Source organism: Notechis scutatus, chromosome 2, assembly GCF_049901735.1.
Source record: "Notechis scutatus isolate UNSWTSFEM ecotype Mainland chromosome 2, rNotScu1.2, whole genome shotgun sequence".
NCBI lineage: Eukaryota > Metazoa > Chordata > Lepidosauria > Squamata > Elapidae > Notechis > Notechis scutatus.
Genome location: NC_142010.1, coordinates 99,960,634 through 99,987,891, shown reverse-complemented (window position 1 = coordinate 99,987,891; position 27,258 = coordinate 99,960,634). Strand labels below are relative to the sequence as shown.

At 36.9% G+C, this 27,258-nt stretch overlaps 1 protein-coding gene across 1 annotated transcript; it reads left to right on the top strand.

Annotated features, from left to right (window-relative positions):
* The first annotated feature begins 438 nt into the window (after positions 1-438).
* Positions 439-25,573, top strand: GET3 (guided entry of tail-anchored proteins factor 3, ATPase). The gene is made up of 7 exons (XM_026681608.2): positions 439-617; positions 13,525-13,672; positions 15,218-15,366; positions 16,291-16,441; positions 16,821-16,928; positions 19,197-19,394; positions 23,331-25,573. The coding sequence occupies exons 1-7, from the start codon at positions 457-459 to the stop codon at positions 23,460-23,462; spliced, it is 1,047 nt and encodes a 348-aa protein (XP_026537393.1). The 5' UTR covers positions 439-456; the 3' UTR covers positions 23,463-25,573.
* The last annotated feature ends 1,685 nt before the right edge of the window (positions 25,574-27,258 follow it).

Sequence of the window (27,258 nt, the reverse complement as noted above, 5' to 3'; positions counted from 1 at the left end):
AGTGAATTTTTTTTTTTTTTTTTTGCAGATTGAGGCGCACGGCGCTCCGATGGCCCAAGAATCGACAGCTCTTTCGGCCAATCAAAACAGACGCTTAAATCACCGGTTAAGATGAACCTACCTTTACCAATCGGAGAAAAGGAGGGGAGGTATTTGAGTCGTCTTCCGCTTATGCCGAGGCCAATCGGGAGAAGTACTTAAGCAACCAATCCAGTTAAAAATATTTAGACAGGAATATACCAACCATTCAGAGGTATGGGGTGTAGTTTATTCTGGCGTCAGATGTGTTTGTGACGCGGTGATTTAACACGATGACGTTAAGGATTTAAGTCCAAGAGGAGGCCACAAGACGTGCCGTTTCTCTCCCTGTTAAATGTTGATGCGCCGGTTGTTAACATTAGAGCCCCGCTTTGAAATGGTGTAGCCGAGCATCTTGTCACGTGATTTTGTTCCAAGATGGCAGCGGTGGCGTCTGTGCTGTCGGCTGAAGCGGAAGAGTTCGAGGACGCGCCTGATGTGGAGCCGTTAGAGCCGACGCTGAGCAACATTATCGAGCAACGGAGCCTGAAGTGGATTTTCGTGGGCGGGAAAGGCGGTGTGGGCAAAACCACCTGCAGGTGAGTCGGACGGAGTCAAGGAGGAGTGAGATGATGGCGGGCGCCGCTTTTCTCTTTTTACCGGGTGGGTGGCGGCTGTTTTCTGCCTTCGTGAGTTATTGAAAGGTCAAGATGCGCGGGTGGGGGGAGTGCTGTTGAGAATCCCACCTCTGGAATTGCTGCCTCGTATTTAGCTGACAGCCCGACCGCGGTGAGTGGTGGGACCTTGCAATAAATGAAAATGTAAAATTATTATGAAGAAACTTGAAGGGGTAAAAAAACAAGGGGCTCGCTAATGTATGCCGGGTCTCAGGGTTGGCGTCATTTCCTCCCAAAGGACCATTGGCTGCATTTGAAATCTGAAATAAAATTAAAGATTGAAATTAATTTTTATAGTCAAGGTTTAAACTATTCTTGCTTAGGTCTCCGTAGCTTTATAGGTTTCCTTCCTTGAATGTTTCGCGGCTCCTGATTGGAAATTTCTGTTCGAGCAGGTTGAAAATGTTTTCTGACACGTATATAAAAGTTTTCAAACTGTCAGTTAGAAAATGCCTGATTTTTAAAAAAATCCTGGATTAATGAAGTTAAAGATCTCTTTGATTCCCCATCCTATTTGTTGAACTCTACCAACAGAGTTTTTGTACTTTCAGGGACAAAAGCGATGTGATTTGTGATATATTTGCCATTGTGAAATATTTCTGTTCCAAGTTGTCTTGGAATCATAAAACATAATTTGTGATAGAAACATTGAAAGGCATTGGCTTGTAGTGTTAGATTTAAACGTGGGTTTTTAATTAGTCTAATTTTACAGTGTTAATTTATAATTATGTGATGTCATCTCGTGATTAGTTTATCCTGAGATAGGGATGTGATAAGAGAAAGTATAGCACTATATATGTGATGTTTGGAAGTGAGTTTAAGAGGGCTGCTTTTATCTTAAATGTTGCATTCTTTCAACACAAAGTTTTCCAATGAATTTGCCAAAGCACTGTTTTGACTTAATGTAAGATTTTACACTATAAAAAAAGTGTCCATAGGATAATTTTTTATTGAAGTCAAAGTGCCATCAAAGGTAAATAAACATGTTTTACAATTACAGTACAAGTAGTCCTTGATTTAATGTTGATTTGAAATTACAATGTCCTCAGAAACAGTGACTTATGACCCATCCTTGAAGTTATAACATTGCACCACCTCCACAATCATGCAATTAATTATAATTTGGGCACTTTGCAGCAGCTTCACATTTATGATGGTTGCATTGTCATGTGATCCTGATTTGTGACCTTTCTAGCTGTCAGGTGCAAACAAAATGCTCTCAGGCTTAGGTTTCTTTATTGACTCAGTTGTACATAAGAATCATGCCCGACTGTCTGCTTTCCCCTGGAAAAGCCAGAAATATACCTTAGTGTCTGACCTCATATTCTTTCTTCTATCTGTGGAATCCAAACTGGAATGCTTCTTAACTACTCAACTGGGCCAGCCTTCCTTTCAGCTGGCTTCTGACAAGAAAATCAACTGGGCAAGTAGGATTCATCTATTTAGTGATCTTGTGATTTGCTTAATGATTTGGATAAAATGGTCATAAAATCAGGTCTGGTTGCATGATGACTTGAGACCATGTCACCTAGCATTTATGTTCTGAACTATAGTACTGTATTATATAGAAACATCCACAGCTGTCTTTTGTAGCAGAAAAAAGTTTAAATTTGAACTTCTATGACGCATAATAAAATATCTCAGATTATTTCTAATTCTGTTTTTTATTCTAGAAAAAACATTTATTTGACATACATTTAAAACAGACAAATCAACACACACACACACACACACACATATATATATATATATATACATACACACACACACACACACACACACACATATACATACATACATACATATACATACATACCGTGTTTCTCACATAATAAGGCCGGGCCTTATTTTTTTTTGACTCAAAAACCGGCTAGGCCGTCTTTTCGGGGTGACTTAATTCCCCGTTGCATCCTCGGGTGGGCGGGCACCGACAGCTTGGATGTTCGGGAGACCTTCCACCACTGTTGCTTTTCCTTCTCCCTTGCTGCTGCGGCGTTACAGTAACGCCGCGGCATTTGGCGCAGCCACGTGCGGCCAGTCAGGGCTCCTCCCTGCAACCGGAGCCCTGAGGAGACACTTGGCTTCAGGCGCTCCTGTGGCCGCCTTCCCTTTGCCTTCGAAGGTAAAGCGAATTATTTTAAAAGCCTCCGCTCATCCTATCAGGGCCGCGCCGGAGCCGTGCGAGCTGGGCAGAGCCGGGGAAACGAGCCACGGGTGTTTCCTGGTTTTGCCCAGCCCACACGGCTCTGCCGCGGCCCTGGCGGGATGAGCGGAGGTTTTTAAAATAATTCACTTTACCTTCGAAGGCAAAGGGAAGGCGGCGACAGGAGCGCCTGAAGCCAAGTATACCAACAACAAAAGGCAAATCCTCAAGGTGGGCTGGAGGGAGGTGGCTACGTGCCCCCCGGGCTGCTTCAATGCAAGGTTCTGACTTGCAGCATTCTGCCGTTGCCGCCGCGTCCTTTTCGCCGCTGCCTCCCTCTCCGACTGCTAAACTCGTGTGCTTCGCCAAACGCTCCGAGCGAGGCGAGCTCTTTCATACATAGAGAGAGAGAGAGAGGGAAAGACGCCGGCGTGCTCCGAGAGGCTGGCTCTTTTCTCTAGCTGAGGCTGACAGGAAGTGCCTCCAGGGCCGTGGCAGAGCCGTGCAGGCTGGGCAGAGCCGGGAAAGCAAGCCGCGGGTGTTTCCTGGTTCTGCCCAGCCCACATGGCTCTGCCACGGCCCTGGCGGGATGAGCGGAGGGCCCGGCGGGGAGGCACTCGCTGCCTTGGTGACATTTCGGGTGCCTCCGCCGCCTCGCCCATCGCAGGTGGCGGCGGCAAGCGGCGGCGCTTCGCTGAGGGAAAAAGAAGACAGCGCAGCCACCTTGCTTGCTTTCCCACCTGCCCGCCCCAGACGGCCTCAGGAGCGGTGGCAGTGGCAGCAGGCGCGCACACTCCTGCCAGCGAAGGGAGGAGAGGCGAGGAAAGAGAAGGGAGGCGGCGGCGGCGGCTGTCACAGTATCGTCTCATAGCGGGGCAAGGCTGGCAAGCTGAGGTGGCCGCAGCAGAGAGCGTCGCTGCCGACCCTGTCGTGAGGATAAAGGAGCGGGATAGAGATTCAGTCAGATGTCAGCCTCGGCTAGAGAAAAGAGCCAGCCTCTCGGAGCACGCCAGCATCTTTCCCTCTCTCTCTCTCTCTATGTATGAAAGAGCTCGCCTCGCTCAGAGTGTTTGGCGAAGCACACGAGTTTCGCAGTCGGAGAGGGAGGCGGCGGCAAAAAGGACGCAGCGGCAACGGCAGGATGCTGCAAGTCAGGACCTTGCATTGAAGCAGCCCGGGGGACACGTAGCCACCTCCCTCCAGCCCACCTTTAGGATTTGCCTTTTGTTGTTGGTATACTTGGCTTCAGGCGCTCCTGTGGCCGCCTTCCCTTTGCCTTCGAAGGTAAAGTGAATTATTTTAAAAACCTCTGCTCATCCCACAAGGGCCGCGGCAGAGCCGTGTGGGCTGGACAGAACCAGGAAACACCCGCGGCTCGCTTTCCCGGCTCTGCTCAGCTCGCACGGCTCCGGCGCGGCCCTGATGGGATGAGCGGAGGTTTGAAGGCAAAGGGAAGGCGGCCACAGGAGCGCCTGAAGCCAAGTGTCTCCTCAGGGCTCCGGTTGCAGGGAGGAGCCCTGACCGGCTGCACATGGCTGCGCCAAACGCCGAGGCGTTACTGTAATGCCGCAGCAGCAAGGGAGAAGGGAAAGCAACGGTGGCGGAAGGTCTCCCGATATGAAGTGCTCCACCAACGCAGGCAGCACCATATCCGGGCATGCAACAAAGTACTTCCTAACAGCAAGCCCCCCCCCCCCGCCATTCCCCCCCCCCATTTCGCATGTTTAAAAAGGGCCTTAATTTGGGGGGAGGGGCTTAATTTGATTTTATGCCAATAAATCATGCTGGGGCTTCCTATTGGTGGAGGCCGTATTGTTGGAGAAACACGGTACATATATACATTTTACAGCATATACTGAGCAATGGTTAAATTTTTTTTTCTTTATCTTTATCATTGACTTGATCTGCCTTGTTACAGTAACTCCTTCGTTCTTTTAATGTTTTAATTTCTCTATATAGTTTATGATTAAATGCACGTCTTCTGTCATTTCCATAACTTATCCAAATATCAGATATTACTTTTTCTTTAGCCACTCATACCAAATGTTCCATATTTCATAATAGTCACTATCTTGTTTATTTTTTAACAATTTGGTTAGGCTATCCATCTCAGCACATTCTTGTATTTTTTTAATTACCATATCCTCTGAAGGAATGGAAGACAGTTTCCAGTTTTATGCGTAGGTTATTCTGGCCGCAGTTATGATGTGCAAAATTAAATATTGATATATTTTTCTCCATGTTTAAATCTATCATAATTAGCAGAAAGGTTTTGGGTTCAAGTTTTAAATTTTGTTTTGTTATATTTAAAATCCAATTTCTAATATTTCTCCAATATTTCTCTTCTGAGCACATGGGCAAGTCCACCACATGTAAAAATATGTTCCTTGTGCGTAGTTACATTTCCAACAGTTGGGTGGTAGGTTGGGGAACATCTTAGCCAGTCTTGCAGGAGGTAGATGCCAGCGATGAACCATTTTTTTTTTTTTAAAACAAGTTTTATTAATTTTTAAAACACACAAATTATCATTGTTCATTACATGTTTAAACCTTTTTTCATTGTCAATTTAACAAGTCAGATAAATTATAATTCTGTTTTAAACCATTTCCATACAACATACCAAAACCTCTTATTCAATTTCTCTTTACTTCTCTTTACTCTTATTCAATATCATTATTATTATTTCATCTGTTTCTTTCTGACTTAGTTACCATTATTCTCATTCTATATTTCTACAAGTTTTAACTAATTCTCCCCCAAAAAGACATATACACACAACACACAAAACATAAAAAAATCTTTTGGAAAGTAACTTGGACCCAGGTGTCTCTCTCTTCATGGACTTCAATTATATTCATGCTCATCTTACATATCATTACTTATTTTATTTACCATTCTAAGCCTTCTATATTAACTTCCCCACATATTTCACACTTCTTACTTCTATCTTAATTAATCATCTTAGTTTGAATCATTATATTTATATCTTTTGTCCATTTTTTATCATCCCTTTGTCTCATTCCTTATAAAAAAAAAAGAAAATAGGTTTCTCCTGAAATCATTAATCAGAGTATGATGCCTTTCTATCTCCCTCTAAGTTAATCAAATTAATCTTTAAAATAATATCTAATACCCAATCCGATTTTGCTTGGTACATTCTATCTAACTAATACATCCAACATAATTAAGTACATAATTAGACAATAAATCCAAATATTAAAAAAAGATACTATAATAAAAATTTTATAATAACATCAATACCATAGACTTATTAAACTCTTTAATTAAAACAATATTCTAAACCTCCCCTATTATTAAGTTTTAAAGCCAATCATTTTTAAACATTTTAACATTTTAATCTCTTATCAACTCTTAAACCATTACAATACTACCATCTCATCTTATGTACCTTGCAAAATCTTTTTTTTAAAAAAAAAATTATACTTTATCCATTATCCATAAAAATTTCTTTTTTTCATTTAATTTCAAAACATTGTAGCTTTTCTCCACCTTTTCCCTTTCTTTCTTCTCCCAACAAACCTTTCTACCCCCCTTCTTCTAGCCTCTGCCTTACCAGCTTCCCTTCTCTGTCGTATTCCTTTTCCTTTTGTTTACTATCATCATATTGGTTTTGCACCTTATTTTTCCCTTTCTTAAATGTTTTTTTAGATCTTAAGTCCTTAAGTCCTTTAGTTTTCTTCTTTTCTCTTCTTTTCTTTTCTTTCTCTCTTCCTTCTTTCTGGATCAAATTCTGAGATTCATTAAAAATGGCTCCTTCCTTTCTTTCTTGTTCCTCTGCTGTCTTCATCTGTTGTAATGTTTGTTGATAATTAGTAAGCGCCATTTCTAAAAAAAGGAAAGCTTCTTCCACACCATCTTTACCATTTTTTTTGCTTGTTCATATTCTTTTCTTAGTTCCTCAACAGAAAGAGCCATTATAAATCTTTTCTTTTCTTTTCCCTTCTTTCTTCTTACAACAACCAGAATATTCAAAAGAAAGTAAAAAAATAAAACAGTCCCAAAGTTATCAGTCAGTCCAAACCAAGGCAGAGTTCTCACTTCTCCTTCTGGGGTAATATCAATCCAAGAGAAGGAAAGTTCAAATCTGTTTAAAATCTTATTACAATATATTCTAGTCTTCAAATCCTTAAGGCATCTGCTCCAACAAAGTCTTAGCATACAAATATTTTCTTTTAATCCTCTCTCTTCCCACTCATCGCTTAAAACCAATTTTCACCTAAAAGAAATAGGTTTCTTAATATCCAGTTATTTATTCCGTAGGAAAAGAGGGAAAGCTATCCTTTCAGCACCTTCAAACAGCCGCTTTTTCCTCTTCTGGCAGGTATTATTCAGAAAGTCATACTTTTCAGGAATTTTATTAAATATGTCTTAGAGTCCTAGGAGCCAAGAAAAACTTTCTCCTCTCAATCACTTTCTCCACTTCCTCCTGCGCATTCTTACCCGGCTGCCAGCTTCTTTGTGGCGGCCATTACAGACCGCCGCTGCACCGTCCTGGGAAAAGGGAGTTCTGCCGCCAGGGAGGGGGTCTGCAACACCCCCAAACCCTTCTCCGGATCCCCTACCTTCAGCTGCCCCTGCAGGCAGCCTAGCCCGCACCGTCTGGGTCGGAGCCCCAAAAACGGCTAGCGCAGGGATCGCGCAGCTTCACAAATCCCTGCCGCCGCTGAAGCCGACAAACCGGAAGTCCCGATGAACCATTTTATATAAGTTTTCTTTATACGAGACTGACATGGTTAATTTGTAATTTGTTTGCCAGATGTGTTCCCACTTATCTAATTCAATACTATGACCCACGTTTTTAGCCCAAATTATCATAGATTCTGTGACTGTTTCTTTTAATGTAGTCAAAAGATATATGTTTTACTAATTGTTTTCTTTTCCTCTCCTAGCCATATTTTATCTAATTCTTGTGGGATCATATTAAAGCCAAATTGTTCTCTATCTTTTTTATAATGGGTTTGTATTTGTGCAAAGGACCACCATGCTATCTCCTTTCCTTGAATTTGTATTTGGTTCCTATTTTAAGCTCTCCAGTATCATATAATAAATCTTTATACCTGACAATATTTTCATAATCCAGTAGATTTGGATGTGTGACTGCTTCCAATGTAGATAGCCACAATGGAATCTTTGGGTAGTGGTTTTTTTTAATCTTTCCCCAGATATTAAACAACACATTTCTTACATGGTGCCTTTGGAAATAGGAATGTTGTTTAGATTTTCCATCCCACGTGAAGGTGTGCCAGCCAAGTTGGAGATCAAAACCTTCTAATACTAATAACCTTCTATTTTCTAATTTAACCCAATCCTTAAGCCAGTTTACTATAGCAGCATCATAATATAATTCAAAATCTAGAAGGCCAAATCCTCCTTTTTTTCTTGGCATCCTGTAATAATTTATATTTCACTCTGGGTTTTTTCCTCTGCCATATAAATTTAGATACACATTTGTTTAATTCTACAAAAAAATCCTTTTCCAACTTGACTGGCACTGTCTGAAACAAGAACAATTTTGGCAAAATATTCATTTTTACTATTGAAATACGTCCCAATAGCGATAACTGCAATTTGGCCCAATTATCTAAATCTTTAACTATTTGCATTATTAACTTATAGTTATCTTTTTTAATCGACGAACATCTAGCTGTCAACCAGATCCCTAGGTATTTTACTTTATTTACCACTTGCATACCTAATTTATTTGCTAGTTCTTCCTTCTGCTCCTTTGTACAGTTTTTTGTTAACACTTGTTTTTTCTTTGTTAATTTTTAACCCTGCCACCTTTCCGTATTCTTCTATTTCTCTTAGTAGTATAGGGCTCGCTTCTAAGGGTTCTTCTAATATAAATGGCATATATCATCAGCGAATTCCTGGAGTTTATATTCCTCTTTTTTAATTTTTAGTCCTCTAATCTCTTGTTTTGCCTAATTTGTACTAAGAGAGTCTCTTCTGCCAATATATACAATAGAGGAGCTAGGGGGCAGCCTTGTCTTACTCCCTTATTTATCTTTATGGTATCTGTATTTTCCCCATTTATTAATATTTTTGCGGTTTGCATGTTATAAATTGTCTTAATAAATCCTATAAAATTTTCACCAAATTTCATGCCTATCAGTTGTCAAATGCCTTCTCGGCGTCTAAAAATATCAATGCCATTGTCTTGGTTGAGTATACTTCATAATATTCTAATATATCCATAATGGTTCTTGTATATGTTTTTATTTGCCTATGGGGGAGGAAGCCATTCTGATCAGTGTGGATAATTCTACTTAATACTCTCTTTAATCTTTCCGCCAATATTGTAGCCATTATTTTGTAATCTACATTTAAAAGTGATATTGGTCCATAGTTTTGAATTTTTTGTGGGTCTGATTGTTCTTTATAAATAAGGGTAATATATGCTTCCAACCATGATTTAGGCATGTTAGCATTCTCCAGGGCTTCATTGTACAAGTCCACCAATATCTCTATTATTTCTTGGAATTTTTTATAGAATTCCAAAGGAATTCCATCTGGGCCAGGGATCTTATTTGCTTTTTGTGTTCCAATTGCCTTCCTAATTTCTTCTATAGATATTTTATTATTCAAATTTTGTTTTTCTTCATCAGTAATTTCAGGCAAGTTCTTTTCATTCAAATATTTATCAATAGATTCTTCTGGTATTTCTTCCTGTTTATACAATTTCATAAAAAACTCCTTAGCAATTTCTTTCTTTTCTTGGGTCTGTGTGCATAATTTCCCTTCCTGATCTTGGAGAGGTACGATCGTTGTCTTTTCTTGTTCTTTTTTAATTTTATGGGCTAACCACCTCCTGGCTTATTTACATTTTCAAAATAATTTTGTTTTGCTAATTTAATTTTTTGGGCCAAATCTTCCTGTACATTTAGATTTATGTTTTACCAGATCTATTTCTTTCTTAATGTTTGAATTGTTTGGGTCCTTTCGTCTACTTGTTTCCAAATCTTTCAGTTTCTCCCTCCATATGTTTTGTTGCTGTCTTTTTTTTATTCTTTTTAATATTGTAAGCAATAGTTAGACATCTCACATGGGTTTTGGCCATATCCCAAAGATTCTGTAGAAAGGTATGTTCTCTTTTGTTTATTTCAAAAAATACCTTCAATTCTTTCTTTATCATTTCAATATATTCTTTATCTCTTAATATGGTATTGTTAAATGTTCATCTTCCAATTTTTCTCTTTCCTTTCCATTTAATTTGAATGGGATTATGGTCAGACCATAGATTTGGCAAAATCTCGATCCTTTCAATATTCTCCATTAACCCAGGGTCCATCCATATCTGATCTATTCTGGACCAAGAGTGGTGGGGGTTTGAAAAAAAGGTATATTGTTTTTTATTTGGATTTAATTCTCTCCACACATCTTTCAAGTTAAGTTCTCTTACCATATTATTAAAAGACAAAGGGAGTATTCTTTCCTTTGGGGGGGGGGATTTCTATAATCTTTATCTTTGTCTGGGACTGCAATATTGTCTCCTACAATGCATACATTAGCATACTCAAATTCTATTATGGTGAAGCCTATTATAAAAGTCTTTTTGGTTTGTATTCGGGGCATATATTGTGACTAATAACATCTTTTTCTGATTTACATTTATTTCTATAAAGAGCATTCTCCCTTCTTGATCTTTGTATATTTGTTAATGTTGCAACCAATCCTTTACATATACTACAATACCCCCTTTTTGTTTGCAAGTGCCGAGTACATTTTACCCAAATTTATATTCTTTAAGAGGTCTGCTTGATTGTCTGGAATATGCACTTCTTGGATACAAGTTATGTCAGAATTTTGTTTTTTGAGTTTCTTTTTGTTTTTGATGATAAATTTAAATCATTGATATTGACTGAAAATAAAGTGATTTCTCTATCAGTGTGTGAGGCATTTCTCATTTCATTCCTTGTTCTAGGCTCTCTTTTTCTTAGTCAGTTGCCTTCCCCTTCTTCTCTAAGATTTTGGGGTTCAGAGTGTGAATCAGATTTTCTCCGGAGAGTTGTTCCTCTTGGCTTCTTGTATTTAGGTCGTCTCTACTTTCTTGTCGTTCACAAAATTCCTGTGCTTTTTCAATTGTATCAATTTTGTATTTTTTGTCCTGCCATGAAACTAAAAGCCCCTCTGGGGTGAGCCACCTAAATGGGATACCATTTCTAATAAGTTGAGTTGATAAAAATTGGTATCCCCTTCTCTGCTCTCTGACTCTCCTTGGGTATTTGTTTCAGTGTAACCACTTCATGATCTTTGTATACAAGTGGTTCATCTCTGGTCTTACTATAGAGCAGGTCTTGTGTTGTCTTCCTTGCAAATATGAACCTCTTGGGGTAGTCTATGTCTCCTCGCATAGTGTGTATATACTCTGTAGACCTCGTCTACATCATTTTCAATTTCCAGTTTGGGTTTCTGTAAAGCCGCCGCTATCAGATTCTTCGTAATTGCACGTAAATCTTCCTTTTTGTCTTCCACCACATTTTGGAACCTAAGATGAAATGATGCCTTCTCTAATTCCATGTGTACCATCGAATCCCGGAGTTCGCAGTAGAGCACTTTCCAATTTTGTTCTGAATCCTCTAATTTCTTCTCCACCATCTCCGTTCTTGCCTCTACTAAATTTAATCTCTGTTCATTTTTTATCACTTCTTCCTGCATCTTTCCAATCTTACTATTCAAATTTTGTATTTTGTTTTTCACTTGTCCTATTTCAGTTCTCATCTCTGTTTTCATGTCTTCATGGTTCCTCGCTATCAATTTGTGGGTTTTTGCCATCATTTCCTGCATCATAGTGAGCGTTGCCTGTACTGTCTGCAGGCTTTGAGCTGAACTAGTTTTTTCTGCCAATAGCATTGCATCTATAGATCTCTGACCCATAGGTGAAGACATCGTTGTTGTAGTTTTCTTTCCTGATTTTACATTTGTAATTGATGTTGTTGGCATTTTAACTATCTGTAGCAGCTCTTTCCAATCTACCATCAACTATCCCTAGTAGAGTACTATTTTCCTCTCCTTTTCAGTTCAATAGTAATATTAATACATATATTATTATATTATTAATTACCAAAATTCTATTATGGAAAATCACAATCAGCTCTTATTTCTATTTTTTCTTATTGAACTTATTCAACTTTTACAATACTTAAGAGAATTCAATATTATTCAAATACAAATATATTTACTCACAAAATCAGCAGTGTTATATGCTTAATTAATTAATTTAAAGCAGCCAATTCATTAAAGTAATTAAATTCTTATCTATATATAAATATCAATTAATCTATTTCTTTAGAGTTCTTAATTATATGCTAACCTCAGAATGAAAATACCTCAATTTTTTACTATATGATTATTATTTAAAGGTCTGAGTTCTATATTTATACAACACACTTTCAATTGTCCAGTTATTCAAAAATTATTAACCAGTATTCTTAACTTAATATTCTAACACATATATATCTATTAAGATTGTTTTACCAATATTATTTAGTTACATCTATGTTTGACCAGTTGAATGATATCCATGGATCTTCTTCTTCTTCTTCTTCTTCTTCTTCTTCTTCTTCTTCTTCTTCTTCTTCTTCTTCTTCTTCTTCTTCTTCTTCTTCTTCTTCTTCTTCTTCTTCTTCTTCTTCTTCTTCTTCTTCTTCTTCTTCTTCTCCTTCTCCTTCTTCTCCTTCTTCTCCTTCTCCTTCTCCTTCTCCTTCTCCTTCTCCTTCTCCTTCTTCTTCTTCTTCTTGATCTGATAAATACCTTATTACAGTTCTTACTTCGAGTTCAAAATGTCCTCTTTAAATTTGCACAGTCACTTCCACCGTTTCATTTCTCCTTTCTGTTTTGTCTTAAGCTCCTCCGTTTTCAGCACTCCATTAATCAAAACAAATTACTGCCGTTTACTTAGTACTCCTTCCGATATTTCTGCCGCTTCGCTACACTGTTCGGTTTGGAGTTTCAATTTTCAATTTTCAATTTCCCTTTGTAGTATAAATCAGTATTCTGGAAATCTTCTTTAAGTTCACCTTTCCACAACTCAATTTGCTGTTTTCCACTCTTTGCTTCCTTCTTTCTTCTTTAAGCTGCTGGGCTGCCACGTCTTTGGTTCCGATCTGTACGATCTCCCTCTTTTGCTGCTGGTTTTCGGGGGATTCTCTTCTAATCTCCGGGATCGCGGCACCTCCCTGAGATCTCCAGGTCTTCCCCTTTCGTCTGTCTACCCCTCCGAGGTCCGACACGCTCCTGGAAGCCACGAAACAGCGAAAATTGGATCCTTTCAGAGCGGCGATCCGCTCCTCAGCTCCGCATCAACGCAGCGCCCAGCTGGAAGTCCTCTATTTCTAATTCTATTTATCCTAAATATAATCCTATTTTTACAAATTGCCTTGTTCAAAATCTCAACTGTTTTAGTCTTAAATACAACAGTTCACCAGCATAATACCTATTCCAGTATCTTATTCTTTCAGATTAGTTTCTTCATTAGAAAAGCATGCAGTAATCATTTGCAATTTGTTAGTTTACATTTGTATTTACTAAATAGTTTGGACAAATCTTAAAAGTTCTGCATATAGCCCTTCAGTACAGGCAGATCTGAATTTTAGGAGCTTGTCCTATTTGTAGTTTACGTGCTTGTATTAATAACTGCTTCTTGCTTCTCTTTTGTGGTCTAGTTGTAGCTTAGCTGTACAGCTCTCCAAGGTACGTGAGAGTGTCCTCATCATCTCTACTGATCCTGCTCATAACATCTCAGATGCGTTTGACCAGAAATTTTCCAAGGTTCCCACCAAAGTAAAGGGTTATGATAATCTTTTTGCCATGGTGAGTGTACTTCTGAGAAGATAAATAACTAACATGTTTTCATGTGTTAAAATTGTGTAAATGTTGCATAGAAAGAAAGATCTGGACAAAATTTATTTTAGTCCTTTTATCTTAAGTAGTACAGTAATACTCAGAAATTGAAGAAAATGCTATTCCAGTTACTTGTCTCCTTATTAGTAAAGGCTTTTCTTCCTAAAAATTTTGTAAATATTTGGCCATTCTTATAAAAAATGGACTGCCTTCTTGCATTTATTTTATTAATCACAAAACATTACTCTGGACAGTGTACAGTAAGCAATAAAAGGAATTTAAAAATATAAATATCAATGTTAAACATAATTAAAGCTGAAATATATACAAATCTCAAACAGAGAATAAGTACCTCCAACCTCAAAAGTGGATATATGACTTCTATTCAGTCATATGAAACAGTAAGTGCACCCCTTTGACATTTTTTACTTTTCAACATATTTCAGCACAGATTTGATCCTTGTTTCAACAATATTGATAAAGGAAATCTAACGTGTGATGCACTGTTTACATTGTGTAGTCCATTTTGTAATTTAAATAAATATAAATGCAAATTTATCATATGGAAAAAGTAAGTGCACATCTTTATTGCAACCTCAATGCCTAAAATGAGAATCAGCTGCAAATGATTAGACCATCAATCATCTGTTCAAGAAGATAATTTCCAAGTGGAAAAGACTTCAAATAACTGCCAGCTTGTTCTGGCCAGGCGAGCCTACAAATTTAGCCTAAGAACAAAATGCAAGTGGCTGAAAAGAGTTTCTAAGTACCCCAAAGTTTCATCATATGGCCTACAGGTAGATTTTGCTTCTATATATGTGAAAGAGTGTGAATATCATTAGGAAGAACCTGCACAAATTAGATCTTCATGGGAGATGTGCTAAGAGGAGACATTTGCTTTCTAGAAAGAACATTGGTGCAACATTAAATTTTACTCCAGAACCTATATACAAAGACCAAGACTTCTGCAACATTGTGCTCTGGACAAAGAGAGCAAAGATAGTTATTTGTCCATAATACCAAGGGACATATTTGGCAAAAACCCAAAGACAGCATTTCAACAGAATAACCTGTTATCAGCTGTAAAGCATGATAATGGAAATGTTATGGTTTGGAGCTGCTTTGCTGCATCAGAGTTTGGGTAGTTCACTATCATAGAATCCAGTGTGAATTCTTCATATACCAGAGAGTGCTTGAGGCATGTATTTATGATGGCTCTAATATCCATGGGTCATGTAATCATATTTTGCGACCTTCTGACAAGCAAAGTCAACAGGGAAGCCAGATTTACCTAATAGCCATGTTACTAATGTAACAATTGCAGTGATTCACTAAAACAGCTGTGACAAGAAAGGTCATAAAATGGGGCAGAATTTAACAAAGTTGAGGATTATGTGTAGTTTATTTTCATATCTTAAATCCTTTTGTTTCACTCAAACCATTCGTATTGAGTAGCTTAATGAAGCAGCTTCTACATAGTGGTGTTGAATTATTCTGTTCATAATTTATTATTAGGAGATTGATCCTAGCTTGGGTGTGGCAGAGCTTCCTGATGAATTTTTTGAGGAAGATAATATGCTAAGTATGGGCAAGAAGATGATGCAAGAGGCAATGAGTGCCTTTCCTGGTATCGATGAAGCAATGAGTTACGCTGAAGTAATGAGGTGAGATTTGTGAACTAAAGAATCGGGCTTATCATTTACCCTGCTATGTATTTAAAACTTCACTTTGGAAGCAAAGGATGAACGTTTTTGCCTGCATTTAGCAATGTAACATGTAATACAGTTTGCTTTAGCAGTATGTCCAATGTGATGTGGATGTCAAGTTCTCATTTGTGATACTGATTTCATTTATGTTTACAGACTCATGGCCTACTGTGAATAAACAGTTCTCTCACAGAGCAAAAAAAAAGTCAATAGTAACTGAATGGTCATTATATGTTGCATACTGTGAGCCTGACAATATCTACAGATAGTCCTTGCTTACTGATGGTAATTAGGACTGGGAACTCTGAAGCGATGCTGATAAGATGTTATTTCATATGACCACACCAGCTTACAGCAGCAGTTCTAGCAGTCCCATTGCTGTCATTGGGTGAATTCTGCATGATCACAGTGTCCTATAGTCACATAATTACCATTGTGGCCTCCTACTAGCAATGGAAATTTTGGTCCCAATTAGGGTTGTAAGTCATAGACTATCTGAATCCTTCCTTCAGCTCGGGGATAACTGAACATTCGCTGAATTTGTGGACAATAAGAACTACCTGGATGTTGCAAAATGAACACAAACCAATACCATATTTTACAAAGTACACAAGAGCCTTATAAAATATACTATTGATTTTTGTACGTATCTTGTGTTTGTCTAGTGACCAAGATTCTGCCAAGATTCTGCTGCAACCATAACACATTTCCATTGATGGGATGAGAAACTAAAATTCATATTTATGTATTTCCTTTGATTTGTAGGAGAAAGATTTGTAGTACATTTTAATTGTACTATATAATAGTACAATAGAAATTAGCAATCTGGGAATAATACTGTTTTGCAGTATGCTGATAGTGTTCTCTCTCTGGCCTGAACAGGTTGGTGAAAGGAATGAATTTTTCTGTGGTGGTGTTTGACACAGCACCTACGGGACACACGTTACGGCTGCTTAATTTCCCTACAATCGTGGAGCGGGGGCTAGGTCGACTGATGCAAATAAAGAACCAAATCAGTCCCTTCATATCCCAGGTAAAGGAGAATAATCAACAACCTAAAAGCATAAGATTTTATTGTTAAAAATATTAAGCTAGTATCTGACTTGAATTCTACCTGTTCTCTGTTCCTACCTGAACTCCATTATTACTTCCAGTACAGCCTTAGGGAACAGTGTATAATTATCACCTCTGGTATGTGATATGGTTTCTAGGATAGAGTAGAAATCAAAACATTATTTATTCTGTCGACAACCAGCAAGATGCAATAGCACTAAAGTATATTGCTATGCTTAATGATTCTGCCCTGAGTTGGTTAGCCTATTTCAGTTTCTCTTTTATTTGCCTTACACTACAATTATGATTTGCCTTCTGTTGGATGTTGCCCATCATTGCAACTTTTTGTTCTTCACTAGATGTGTAACATGCTTGGCCTAGGAGACATGAATGCTGATCAGCTGGCTTCCAAACTGGAAGAAACACTTCCAGTCATCCGCTCTGTCAGTGAACAGTTCAAAGATCCAGTAAGTATATGGAATAACTATTTACTGTAAACTAGAATCATTTTTATTCAAAAATGTTTTCACTAGGTTAAATACCGAATGCAGATTACCAGAGTTGGCAGGAGTCTTGGAGGTCTTCTGGTTCAACCCCCCAGCTCAAACAGGAGACTTTATACCATTCCAGACAAATGGGCTGTCCAATGTTTTCTTAATTCTACACATAGGCAGTGCCACTACTATCATATGTTGTCACCCATGTTATTGAATTCATGCAGGAGGGACATGCCAGCTGACATGGAAGGAAGTATGCAAATCCTAATCCACTCAGAGCTTTAAGAGTGATAGCCAGCATCCTAAAATACATTTGAAAATAGACCTGCAACTAGTAGAAGTGGCATAGAGTTACGTGATTTGTATGCTCTTCCCAGAAACAATCTATTTTGAGTAGTTTTCAGGCACAGTTTCAGTAAATAATGTTAGGTAAAATTTCAGGGCATCGGTTATAACTGGTGTCATTAATGTATATAAGACTGGAGTCAAGTTTTTATATATGAAATGTAAAGATTGGAAAGTTTATAGACTTTTTGCTGAAAATAGAAAAAAAGAAATAATGATCTTTGGATTTGAAGAATGGGTTGAAGAGATTATTGTAATGTTAGGAGGGAGGAGGGATAGAGTTTGTAATTCTGTGAAGAAGGGTAGAAGTCACTTTTTAAATTTTCTGCACCATTTTCTATATATATTTCTGTATTTGTCTTTTATCTCTATAAAAACAGAATAAAATTATTTAAAAAATCATGCATAGAAGGCATTTGGGTTGTACAGCATACAAACTGAGCAAAAGTACTGGTGCTTAGCCATCAAGCCTAGTTTATACGGTTACAGTCTCACTCTGATTTTTTTAAAAAGTTGTAGATGTTCCCTCCCCATCCCTCTAATAATGGGGAGAGATATTAATTAGCCAGTTACACTTAAATGCAGTTTATCTGTTTTTCATGTGTATCATTTAATTTGAATAATGTATTTGATCTTTCCAATTGTAGCTGAACAAGTTGAAAACAAAATATTCCAATTAAAATATCAATCTGATGTGTTGCCAAGAAGAGTCCTCAAGCAGAATATTTTAAAAATGGGTTGTTAGAGATAGGTCAAAAATGACTAACGAAAGAACTATCCCACAAGCTGTCTTTTCCAGACATTTTCTGAGATTGTACATTGTACAAATTTTGTGGCTTGTCTTCATGCTTACTGTACTAATAGAGTTAATTTACCTGGAAGGGAATACTAAAGATATTTGACATATTGGTTAATTTTACTATAAGATTTGAATATTTAATTAAATAATATACTAGTAGAAAATGGCTGGAACTGAACTGATATTAAGAACTGAGGCTTAAAGGTTGCAAATGGACACTAGAGGGAGTAAAGAACTAGGCAGAAAAGAGTTAAAATGGTTAAGCAAGCTATGATCTTATCTTGAAGGGTTTTTTAAATAATTAGATTGAAGTATTAACATATAATATCTCAAAAAGGTTACAGATGTCAGTGGATTATTTTTTAGAAAATGATGAGAAAAAATAGACATAGAGTTTGGAGGCACGGAAGACAACATTGAGATAACCAACACGAGAATACAGAAGACAAATCAAGAAAAGGATCTAGACATGGAATAGCTGTGACAAATTCTGGATAATGTTTCTTTATGGGATTTATAAAGCTAAATAAAGCTATTTATAAAGCTGAATGAAAGATTGGAAGACTTCTTGAATAGCAGAGATTGATGAAAGATCAAATCCTTCAATGCCACTGGAATGACTTAAATGTTAAGATTGTGAAGAGCAAAAAGAAGTTGGACCATTTGATCAGGGATAAATTGCTTGTTCAATATTTCTTGCAACTTAATGGATTTTTTGCTGAAACAATACTGAAAAGATGACAATTAGGCTATAGAGAGAAACATTTTTTATTTGTATTTTATTTGTAATTTTGTTTTTCTTCTGCACCTTCTGAACTTTTCTTTTTTCTTTTCTTTTTTCTTTTGCATTAGTTTTTTCTATGTTTATTAAAAGGTCAATAAAACAAGGTGCTTAGGGAAAGTTGTTTCTGTTCTGTTTCTGTTCTTCAGTTTTGATTTCTGGCACTATTGTTTTCTAAAACATGACTAAGACTTGAGAGGGAATGGAGAAAGAGGCAGCTGCATTGATGATGGGTTCTGGGGAGAGCAAATGAAATAAAACTACACCATGCACTTCTGTTCACATCACTGAACTAATTTTGTCTGTGTTACAGGAACAAACCACTTTCATCTGTGTTTGCATTGCGGAGTTCCTATCACTGTATGAAACAGAACGGCTTATCCAGGAGTTGGCCAAATGCAAAATTGATACCCACAATATCATAGTCAATCAATTGGTCTTTCCTGACCCTGACAAGCCTTGCAAGATGTGTGAGGCTCGGCATAAAATCCAGTCTAAATATCTTGACCAGGTATGATTAGAAGCTCTGCAAATGCCTGATAATCTAGGAACATATTAATCCATATTAGGCCTGCATAGTCTTCCAAGCAACCTTATGTGATAATAAATTTGCTGTCTCTGTGCCAAAAGACACTGCCAAGCACTCCCGGTTTTCTAGGCTAGCACCCGTTCTAGTGCTGCTGCTGCTTGGCCAGTTGTGTCACTCCAGGTATCTCTGTGCAGCCTGCAGTGATTTTTAATGTGTCAGTGTAGCCCTTTCCCACTACAAGTTGTGTAGGCCTGATCTGAATAATAGGGGTTTGCTTTATATTAGGAAAGATTGAATAGCCAGAATTTAGCAATTCTATTTCAGTCGTGCTTTAGAACATTCTCAGCATTTGTTTCACAGTGAATGTTTAGCCTTTTTGAAGGTATATAAAATCCAGTTGTCCATTACTCATTAGTACTTAAAATTTGACTGATCACAGGTGACTGAAGAGGACAGAAAATGTTTCAGCTATTTTTCTGGATATGTTGTTCTTTAGGATGTCATGCTGTTGTCTTGTTTTTAAATGCCTGTGGGGTATGCAGATTATTCTTTTTTTTTTTTTTTTTTTGTAAATTTTATTTGAGTTTTCACAAAGAGAAAAAAAAATGCAAATAAAACATCTTTTTTGAAAGTAGCGTAATCCCGGGTTACATTTCTTCGTACAGACACAAATTCAATTTCATGCTCATTTTTATGTTCTATTCCATATCTTATTACTATTTTACATTTTCTGCATAGCTTCTCCCATCTTTTAATTTTCTCAATTTTATTTTAGTTATCTCATCTCAATTCAAATCATTGTATTTATATTTTTGTCTGTCCTGTTTCAATTATCTATTATCTTTTCTCATTAAACAAAATTTCTCCTGTAGTTACTGATTGGAGTATGACACCTTTATATCTTTTCCGTAAAGTTGTAACATTCAATATAATACATAACTTCAATTCGGATTCTGCTTGGTACATTCTTAAAATACACACTGTATTCTTAAAAAAAGAAAAAATTATAAATGTATAATATAATTAAAACAACATTCCATTCCAATTCAATTCTATCATTAATATTAATATTCATTAAAGACTTAACATCTTTAACATTACTTTTCAATTAAATATAATACTTCTATGGGAACAATTATAAGATTTCCATAGTTAATTCCCCCCCCCTTCACTTATATTTTATAAAACGTTAACTAATTAAAATGTTCCCGTTCCTTCCTAATTCAATTTTCTCATTTATTTTATTTCACTTATTTTATTCACAAACATTTCACTAAATTACACTAACTATTTTATCCCTCATTTTAATCATACGTTTCCAATTTTCTAAAGTTATTTCTATTACTAATATAAAAATACAATCTTATGTACCTTTACAGAATCCCTTTTTCAGTTAGATTTTCACCCAGTATCTCTAAATAGGTCCTGTTTCTCTATATCTTATTCCAGTCCTTTGTAACTTCTTTTCCTTTCCTTCTTCCCTCTCTTCTTCTCTCTCCCCTTTTTACCCCCTTGTCTCTCTACCTCTATTTCTCTCTTCTGTATTCCCCTTTTCTGTTGCTTTCCAGTATTATACTTATTTTTTGAATTATTTTTCTTTTCTTTGGTTGTTTTTTTAAGTCTTAAATTCTCCATTCTCTTTCCCCCCCTTTCCTTTTTCTTCCCCACATAAAATTGCTTGTTCATTAAAGATGGCTTCTTCTTTGTCCCAGTCTTCTTGTTTTGCAGGCATTTCTTGTTGTTTCTCATAGTTCCAAATCTCCATTTCTAAGAATTGAAAAACGAAGCCAAAAGAACCCTTTCCTTGTGCATCTTCTTTGTACTTTTTAAGTTCCATTTTCAATTCATCCAGAAGTGGTGCCATTGTATAAATTTTTAAACAACCACCCGATTGATTTTAGTCATTCAAATATAATAACCAAGAATCCAAAGATCACCAAATAATCCAAATACACACAAGCTGTTTCTTTTTTGCTCTTTTTTTTCCACTTTCTCTTCCTGGGGTTACTATTTAGTTGCAAAGTTTCAGTTAAAATGTATCTTTTAGAAGTCTTGTTGAAGTTTTACTGTAGATTCTTTTTAATTCCAGGCAGTCTCCTCCCTCTTCCAGATCCTGCCCTTATTCTTTTTCTCTCCCTTCCTACTTATGAAAAAAAAATTTTTTTAATGTCCAGAAATCTTTATTATCCCTTTGGCATTTTGTTTTATTTTCAGCTTAATTGCCTATTGATGTCAAAGCGGATTTTTCCGATTTCTTATTTAAGTCTCTTAGTTGTCAGTATAGGGAAGGAGAGAGAAGAAAAAAAAAAGCCAAACCTTTCCCTTTTCATTTTCCTTCGCTGCTTCCGACTCCTCTTTGGAAGCGATGTTATTTTTTGTAAGTTTAAATTCCAGGGTACCTTAGTTGTTGCTTTTACAATTTAACCCGGTCAACCAAAACTTTCACTTCTTATCTTCCTCCTGCACATTCTTTTCTGGTTGAGTTCTCCTTTGTGGTGGCCATTTCTGACCACCGCTGCAACCGCCTTCGGGAAAGGGAGTAATGGCCAGCTGAGGAGGAGAGATGCGGCTCTCCTCAACTCTGCTGGCAGTCTTCCCCCTCTTCACCACCTCTACGGGGTGGCTTAGCCCTGAAACCAGCCGGGTCGGGGTGCTCCAGCGGCGAGCCCAGACAGAAACCGCGCACGATCACGGATTTCTGTTTGTCGCCGAAGCCCTTCAAACCGGAAGTCCCAGATTATTCTTTTCTGTAACTCCTTATGATTATAAACATTTTAGATAACATAAAGGATGTATATAATAACTAATTTGGATGGTAGTTTTTGTCATATTTAAATAATGTTAGGGTCCAATTCCCTTTATTTTCAAAGTATCACTTATTTCTATTTTTTCTGCTGTTTCCTTTTTAAAAAATCTTTTCCTTGCCTTCTCTTTTGTTTTTTCTTTTAAAGTTCTCAACCTTTCTGTCTTTCTTTCTAAACTTAGCATCAGCATTTTCTAATTTCCCTTTTTATTCTTTAATTTCTTCACAGATTTCAAGGAATGTTTTCTGTTTTTTAGTCCCAGACCACTTTCCTTTCAAGTGTTTCTCTAATTTAATAATTTCTGTCATAATTTCCTTCCTCTCCCTTTATATGACTTTTATTTCACTACATTTTGCTCTGAGGATGACTGACCTCAGATAGAATTTCCTTGAGCCCAGCATTTAAAGCCCAGTGTTACTCGGAAGGTATAATAATAATCGTCTAAACTTCTGGCTGACCTAATAATAACTGATTAGGCAAATCCTGGGGATAATAGAATAGAACATAAAGAATCGGAGAAAATCACGAACTATCAACATCTGTAAATTGAAATTGATGTATAGTGGATGATATACCAAAACCTATTGGACAGCACTTAGGAAAGTTGCACATTGCCAAAAATTTCCATCAATCAATTCCAAAAGGCCACACTATTTGGATCCACATATATATTACACTTACAATTATTATATCCTGGGTTCTTGAGAAGAACTTAGTGTATATGAAGACCTAACCAACAAAACAAGTAGCAGCTGTGACTTCATATTGTTGTGAACAGATAATAATACAAAGGATCATCTAGTGAGTTAATTGTATAAGTGGAATTGCACTAGAATATAACGTTAGTTCCATAGAATAACCACAAAAAAATTGATTTGCTATAAAAATGTAGCAAACCTCAAATTTAGCATTCTTAATGTATTGAAATGCAAATTATATTTAGAATTTAAACCTATCATTGAATTAAGATGGTATAAGAAGGATTATAAAGAATAAACATAGTGAAACTTTCTACCCTAACAGGATAAATTGAAATAGAAAATGCTGTAATTCTTAATCCTGATTCCTAGGTTTTAGGACTGTTTGACTGTTCAATTTCTTTTCTTTTATCCAGATGGAAGACCTTTATGAAGACTTTCATATTGTAAAGTTGCCACTTTTACCCCATGAAGTGCGAGGAGCTGATAAAGTCAATACCTTTTCAAGTCTTCTACTGGAGCCCTATAAACCACCCAGTGCAAAATGAACCCCAATAGACTGATTTCCCCTAATTGCCCCCTCTACCATTCCATGCCTGCTCTTCCCTATTTTTTTCCCGATGGAATTCCATCTTTTCCATTGACTTCTCATCTGTTGAAATTGTACAACTGACAGTTTTGTGGTGAAGAAGAAGCAGAATTGGCACTCTCATGTAACTTCTGTTCTAATACACTGATTATGTAACTCCTTGGGACACCTCAAAACCAACTCCATTGTTGAATCCATTCTCTTCCTGGACCAATTACCTAAGTTAAATGTGTGTCACTTTTTTGTTTATTTCTCTGTCACTTGGTTTCTCTTTGGATCATGTCTCCTGGGATTAATTATTGCGGTGCCAGCCAGGTGTTATGACGATGATACAGAAGCTGTCAGTTCATTTACAACATCAGGGTCACCAATGCTGATGGGAAGTATGTAAATAAATTGTAAGGGAAATAATTTCAGTGCTTCTTGTCACTCAAACTGTCTGATTTTCATTGGGTAGTGTCAGAAGAACTGGAGGCAAAACATGGAAGATATTTGAGGAGGGGATGCTTACTTTAGGGGAGCATAAAGCCACTGAGCTTAAATTATTTGTTTCCTTAAGGTTAACAAAAGAATTAATGATGAGGTGGTTTTATCAGCTTTCTGACTGGAAATCATAAGTGTGGAAAATGATTTTAAAAATGGGCAAGGGAATAGAGTGGTTTGGAGTTTAACAAATTATTGGTGTTTAAAATATTTGGGTATATGTACAGGTCATTTTCTAGTCCCCAGTTCCTTCACTCAAAGAAAACTCGGTATTAAAATGTCAATGTATGCACTATTTATGAAGTTCATATGTGTTTGTGTGCTGGAATATAAAAGGAAAAAGTGTAAATTGGAACAAAGCAGTTCACGGTAGAGCTGGATTTATTGCTATTAGTTATAATTGAGCTCTTCTAGAGTTCAGAAGTGTTCTGATATTGTATTTGCAGAGTAATTTAATTCTAAGAAAATTAGAAAGGAAATTACCACGTCACTTTTGAATCTTTCACTGGGTACAATGTAAAACTGGGATGAGGGAGTTTTATCCCAGGGGAGGCGGGAAAGACTAGATATTAGTTAATGGCTTTAATAGGCTATTTTAATACTTTGAAAGCACATCCCTTCACTTGGACATTTGGGATGTGGTCTTGATGACTGAGTTAAGCATGAGTTGCCAGTATAGATAGTCCTCAACTTAAAACACTTCATTTAGTGACCATTCGAAGTTACAATGGCACTGAAAAAATGACATGACCCTTTCTCACTTACGACCATTGCAGCATCCCCATGGTCACGTGATTTACATTTGGTTGCTTGACAACTGGTTCATATTTATGACAATTGCAGTGTCCTGGAGTTGTGATCATGTTTTGCAATTTTCTGACAAAAGTCAATGGAGAAGCTAGATTCACTTATCCATGTTACTAATTTAACAACTGCAGTGATTCACTTAACAAATGTGGCAAGAAAAGTAATAAAACTCTCTTTAACAAATTTCTAAATTATAAACAACATAAATTCTGGGCTCAATTGTAGTCATACGTTGAGGACTTTGCAACTCTGAATCCTATGGAAATTTCCTTTTATAAAATAAAGTAGGTTCTTTTGAAGACTTCATTCATTTTTAGACAAAGGAGGGTGTGTGTTTGCTCCCACAGTATGCTGATTTTCAAAAGACGTGGAATTTACTAACAGATCTTTTAAGTATATGGTATTTTCTTCAATAATAAGCTTCACCTTTTGAAAGCAAGGAATTGTGGGATCTTTTTCTGGCTTTTTTCAGAAGAATGGGTGAATTAATGTGAAAATGTGTGTGGCAAAGTCTGAATTTTCTCGCTGAAAAAGACTGGATCCCCTTCTGTGGCAGAAACAAATGTGATGGTACTTTTATTTTTAAGTTGCAGCTTTAAATGTATATAAAACGCTGTGCAACAAATGGATGGATAAATAGTACTTCAGGAGAAGATATCTGTAGAATAACATTACTAACTTCAGTTAATAGATAGAGACAGGTCAAACTACTGTAATTTTGAAAGCCTTCCTAATAAATCTTTCTTTTCTCTCTCCTTTAACAGTTTTATAATATTATGGGGGGAAAAAGAATCTTAAGCAATGTTTGTGCTCAAATCTGTATCAGAAAAGTTTTTTAGAGTTAATGCAGCTGTGAAAAGCATTGCCAGAAGTGTGTCAACTGCAATCTGTTATATATAAACATTTTTCTCATGGGAGGAAATAATTGCTTTTTCATGGACCAAAATTCAGAGGTTTTCTTTGGGGGTGGACCAAAGCTTTGAAGTTCCGAAATTCTCTCCCTGGCATTCCTACTTAGAAGAATTAAGTAGATGGTGAATGAAAGACCTCTTGAGACCTTGTCAAATGGAAGTTGATTGTTTTCATTCCAACGAGCTGAAAGTCTGACTTGGGCAAGCCAGAGTTTTAGCTCATTTATTTTTTCATCTACATACAAATCTTTTGGAATTAATGGATATAAATTCCCACAATTTTTGTTTTCAAAACACGGTTTACTTATTTTTGCCAATATAGATATTAAACATTGTACAGGTATATCAAAAAGTGAGGTTGAGCCTCTTAAAATAGTATCTAAAGTTCAAATAAGTCTAATTGTAAATGTTACGCACATTTCTGGATGTAGAGTAACTCCATTCATTGCTCAATTCTATAGTCTGAAGTAGCTACATGAATCTTATTGATGGAAGCCATAGATGGCAGCTTGTCAGGAGTTTCACTGAAGAGATTTAATCTGTCATATTTGTGCTTGTTTTTGATATTTCAGAGTTCTATATTCCCCCAGTTAATAGCAGAATACAGTGGTAAAAGTTTGTGAACCTGTCAAAAGTTTGTGAAACCTTTGAAAATATCCATAACCCTGCAATATTGTGGCCTATAAGTGATTTGAGCTTCATCTATATTAGTAGATAAAGAGGTTCTGGTAAAATAATACACAAATCTCTCATGTGTCATGTTTTTTGGACCATTCACTTTTTGGGGGGATGGTATGTGAAGCTTTAGATATAATAATTTATGGCATCTCATTTACTGTTAGTAATTTCAAATAAATGTTCTGTTTTCTCTTGACCAGTCCTGCAATAGCTCAACCCATTCCTTTTTACAACCTATTTCTTTTTATGCTCTGAGATATAAAGCCAACTTTAGTGGTCTGATATGTTACAACCTATCCTGTCATAGGTTAAACTGAGAAGCTTCAGTGATGTTAGGGGTAACCAATGCTGCTAATTCAACGGGTTCAGGAAGTCCAGAGGAGATTCCAGCTGCAGGGCTATTTGTGGTCAACCACTTTGGAAGTCAGGCAAAGTGGGAGGACCATTTTCAGTGAGAAAGTTGGGGGCGAGGGCTGGCTTTAGGGCAACGGAGGGTGCCATTGCTATGAAAGTTTTGGGTTGTATAGGTGGGATATTGATTGTAATAGAAAATGCTGTTAGTTTGAGTGTTAGTTTGAGTTGGTTGGTGGCGAAGTTGGGCAGAAGTCATGATGGGTTAATGATGGAAAGGGCCTGGAGCTACAGGGAAAACGGTTCTTGTTTGTGTTAGATTGAGATAGAGTTGAGAGGAGCACCCTACAGTCCATTTCAGAATAAAGGAAACCATTTCATTGATAATCTCATTTTCACTCTAGTGACCTTCAAATTGCTGATCACAAATATTCATTTGCTATAGATTTTGGTCATTTTCTGAGCGTTTCATGGACAAATAGGCAGACACGATACCCATTGGCAAATCTTGAGTGGGCAGAGGTG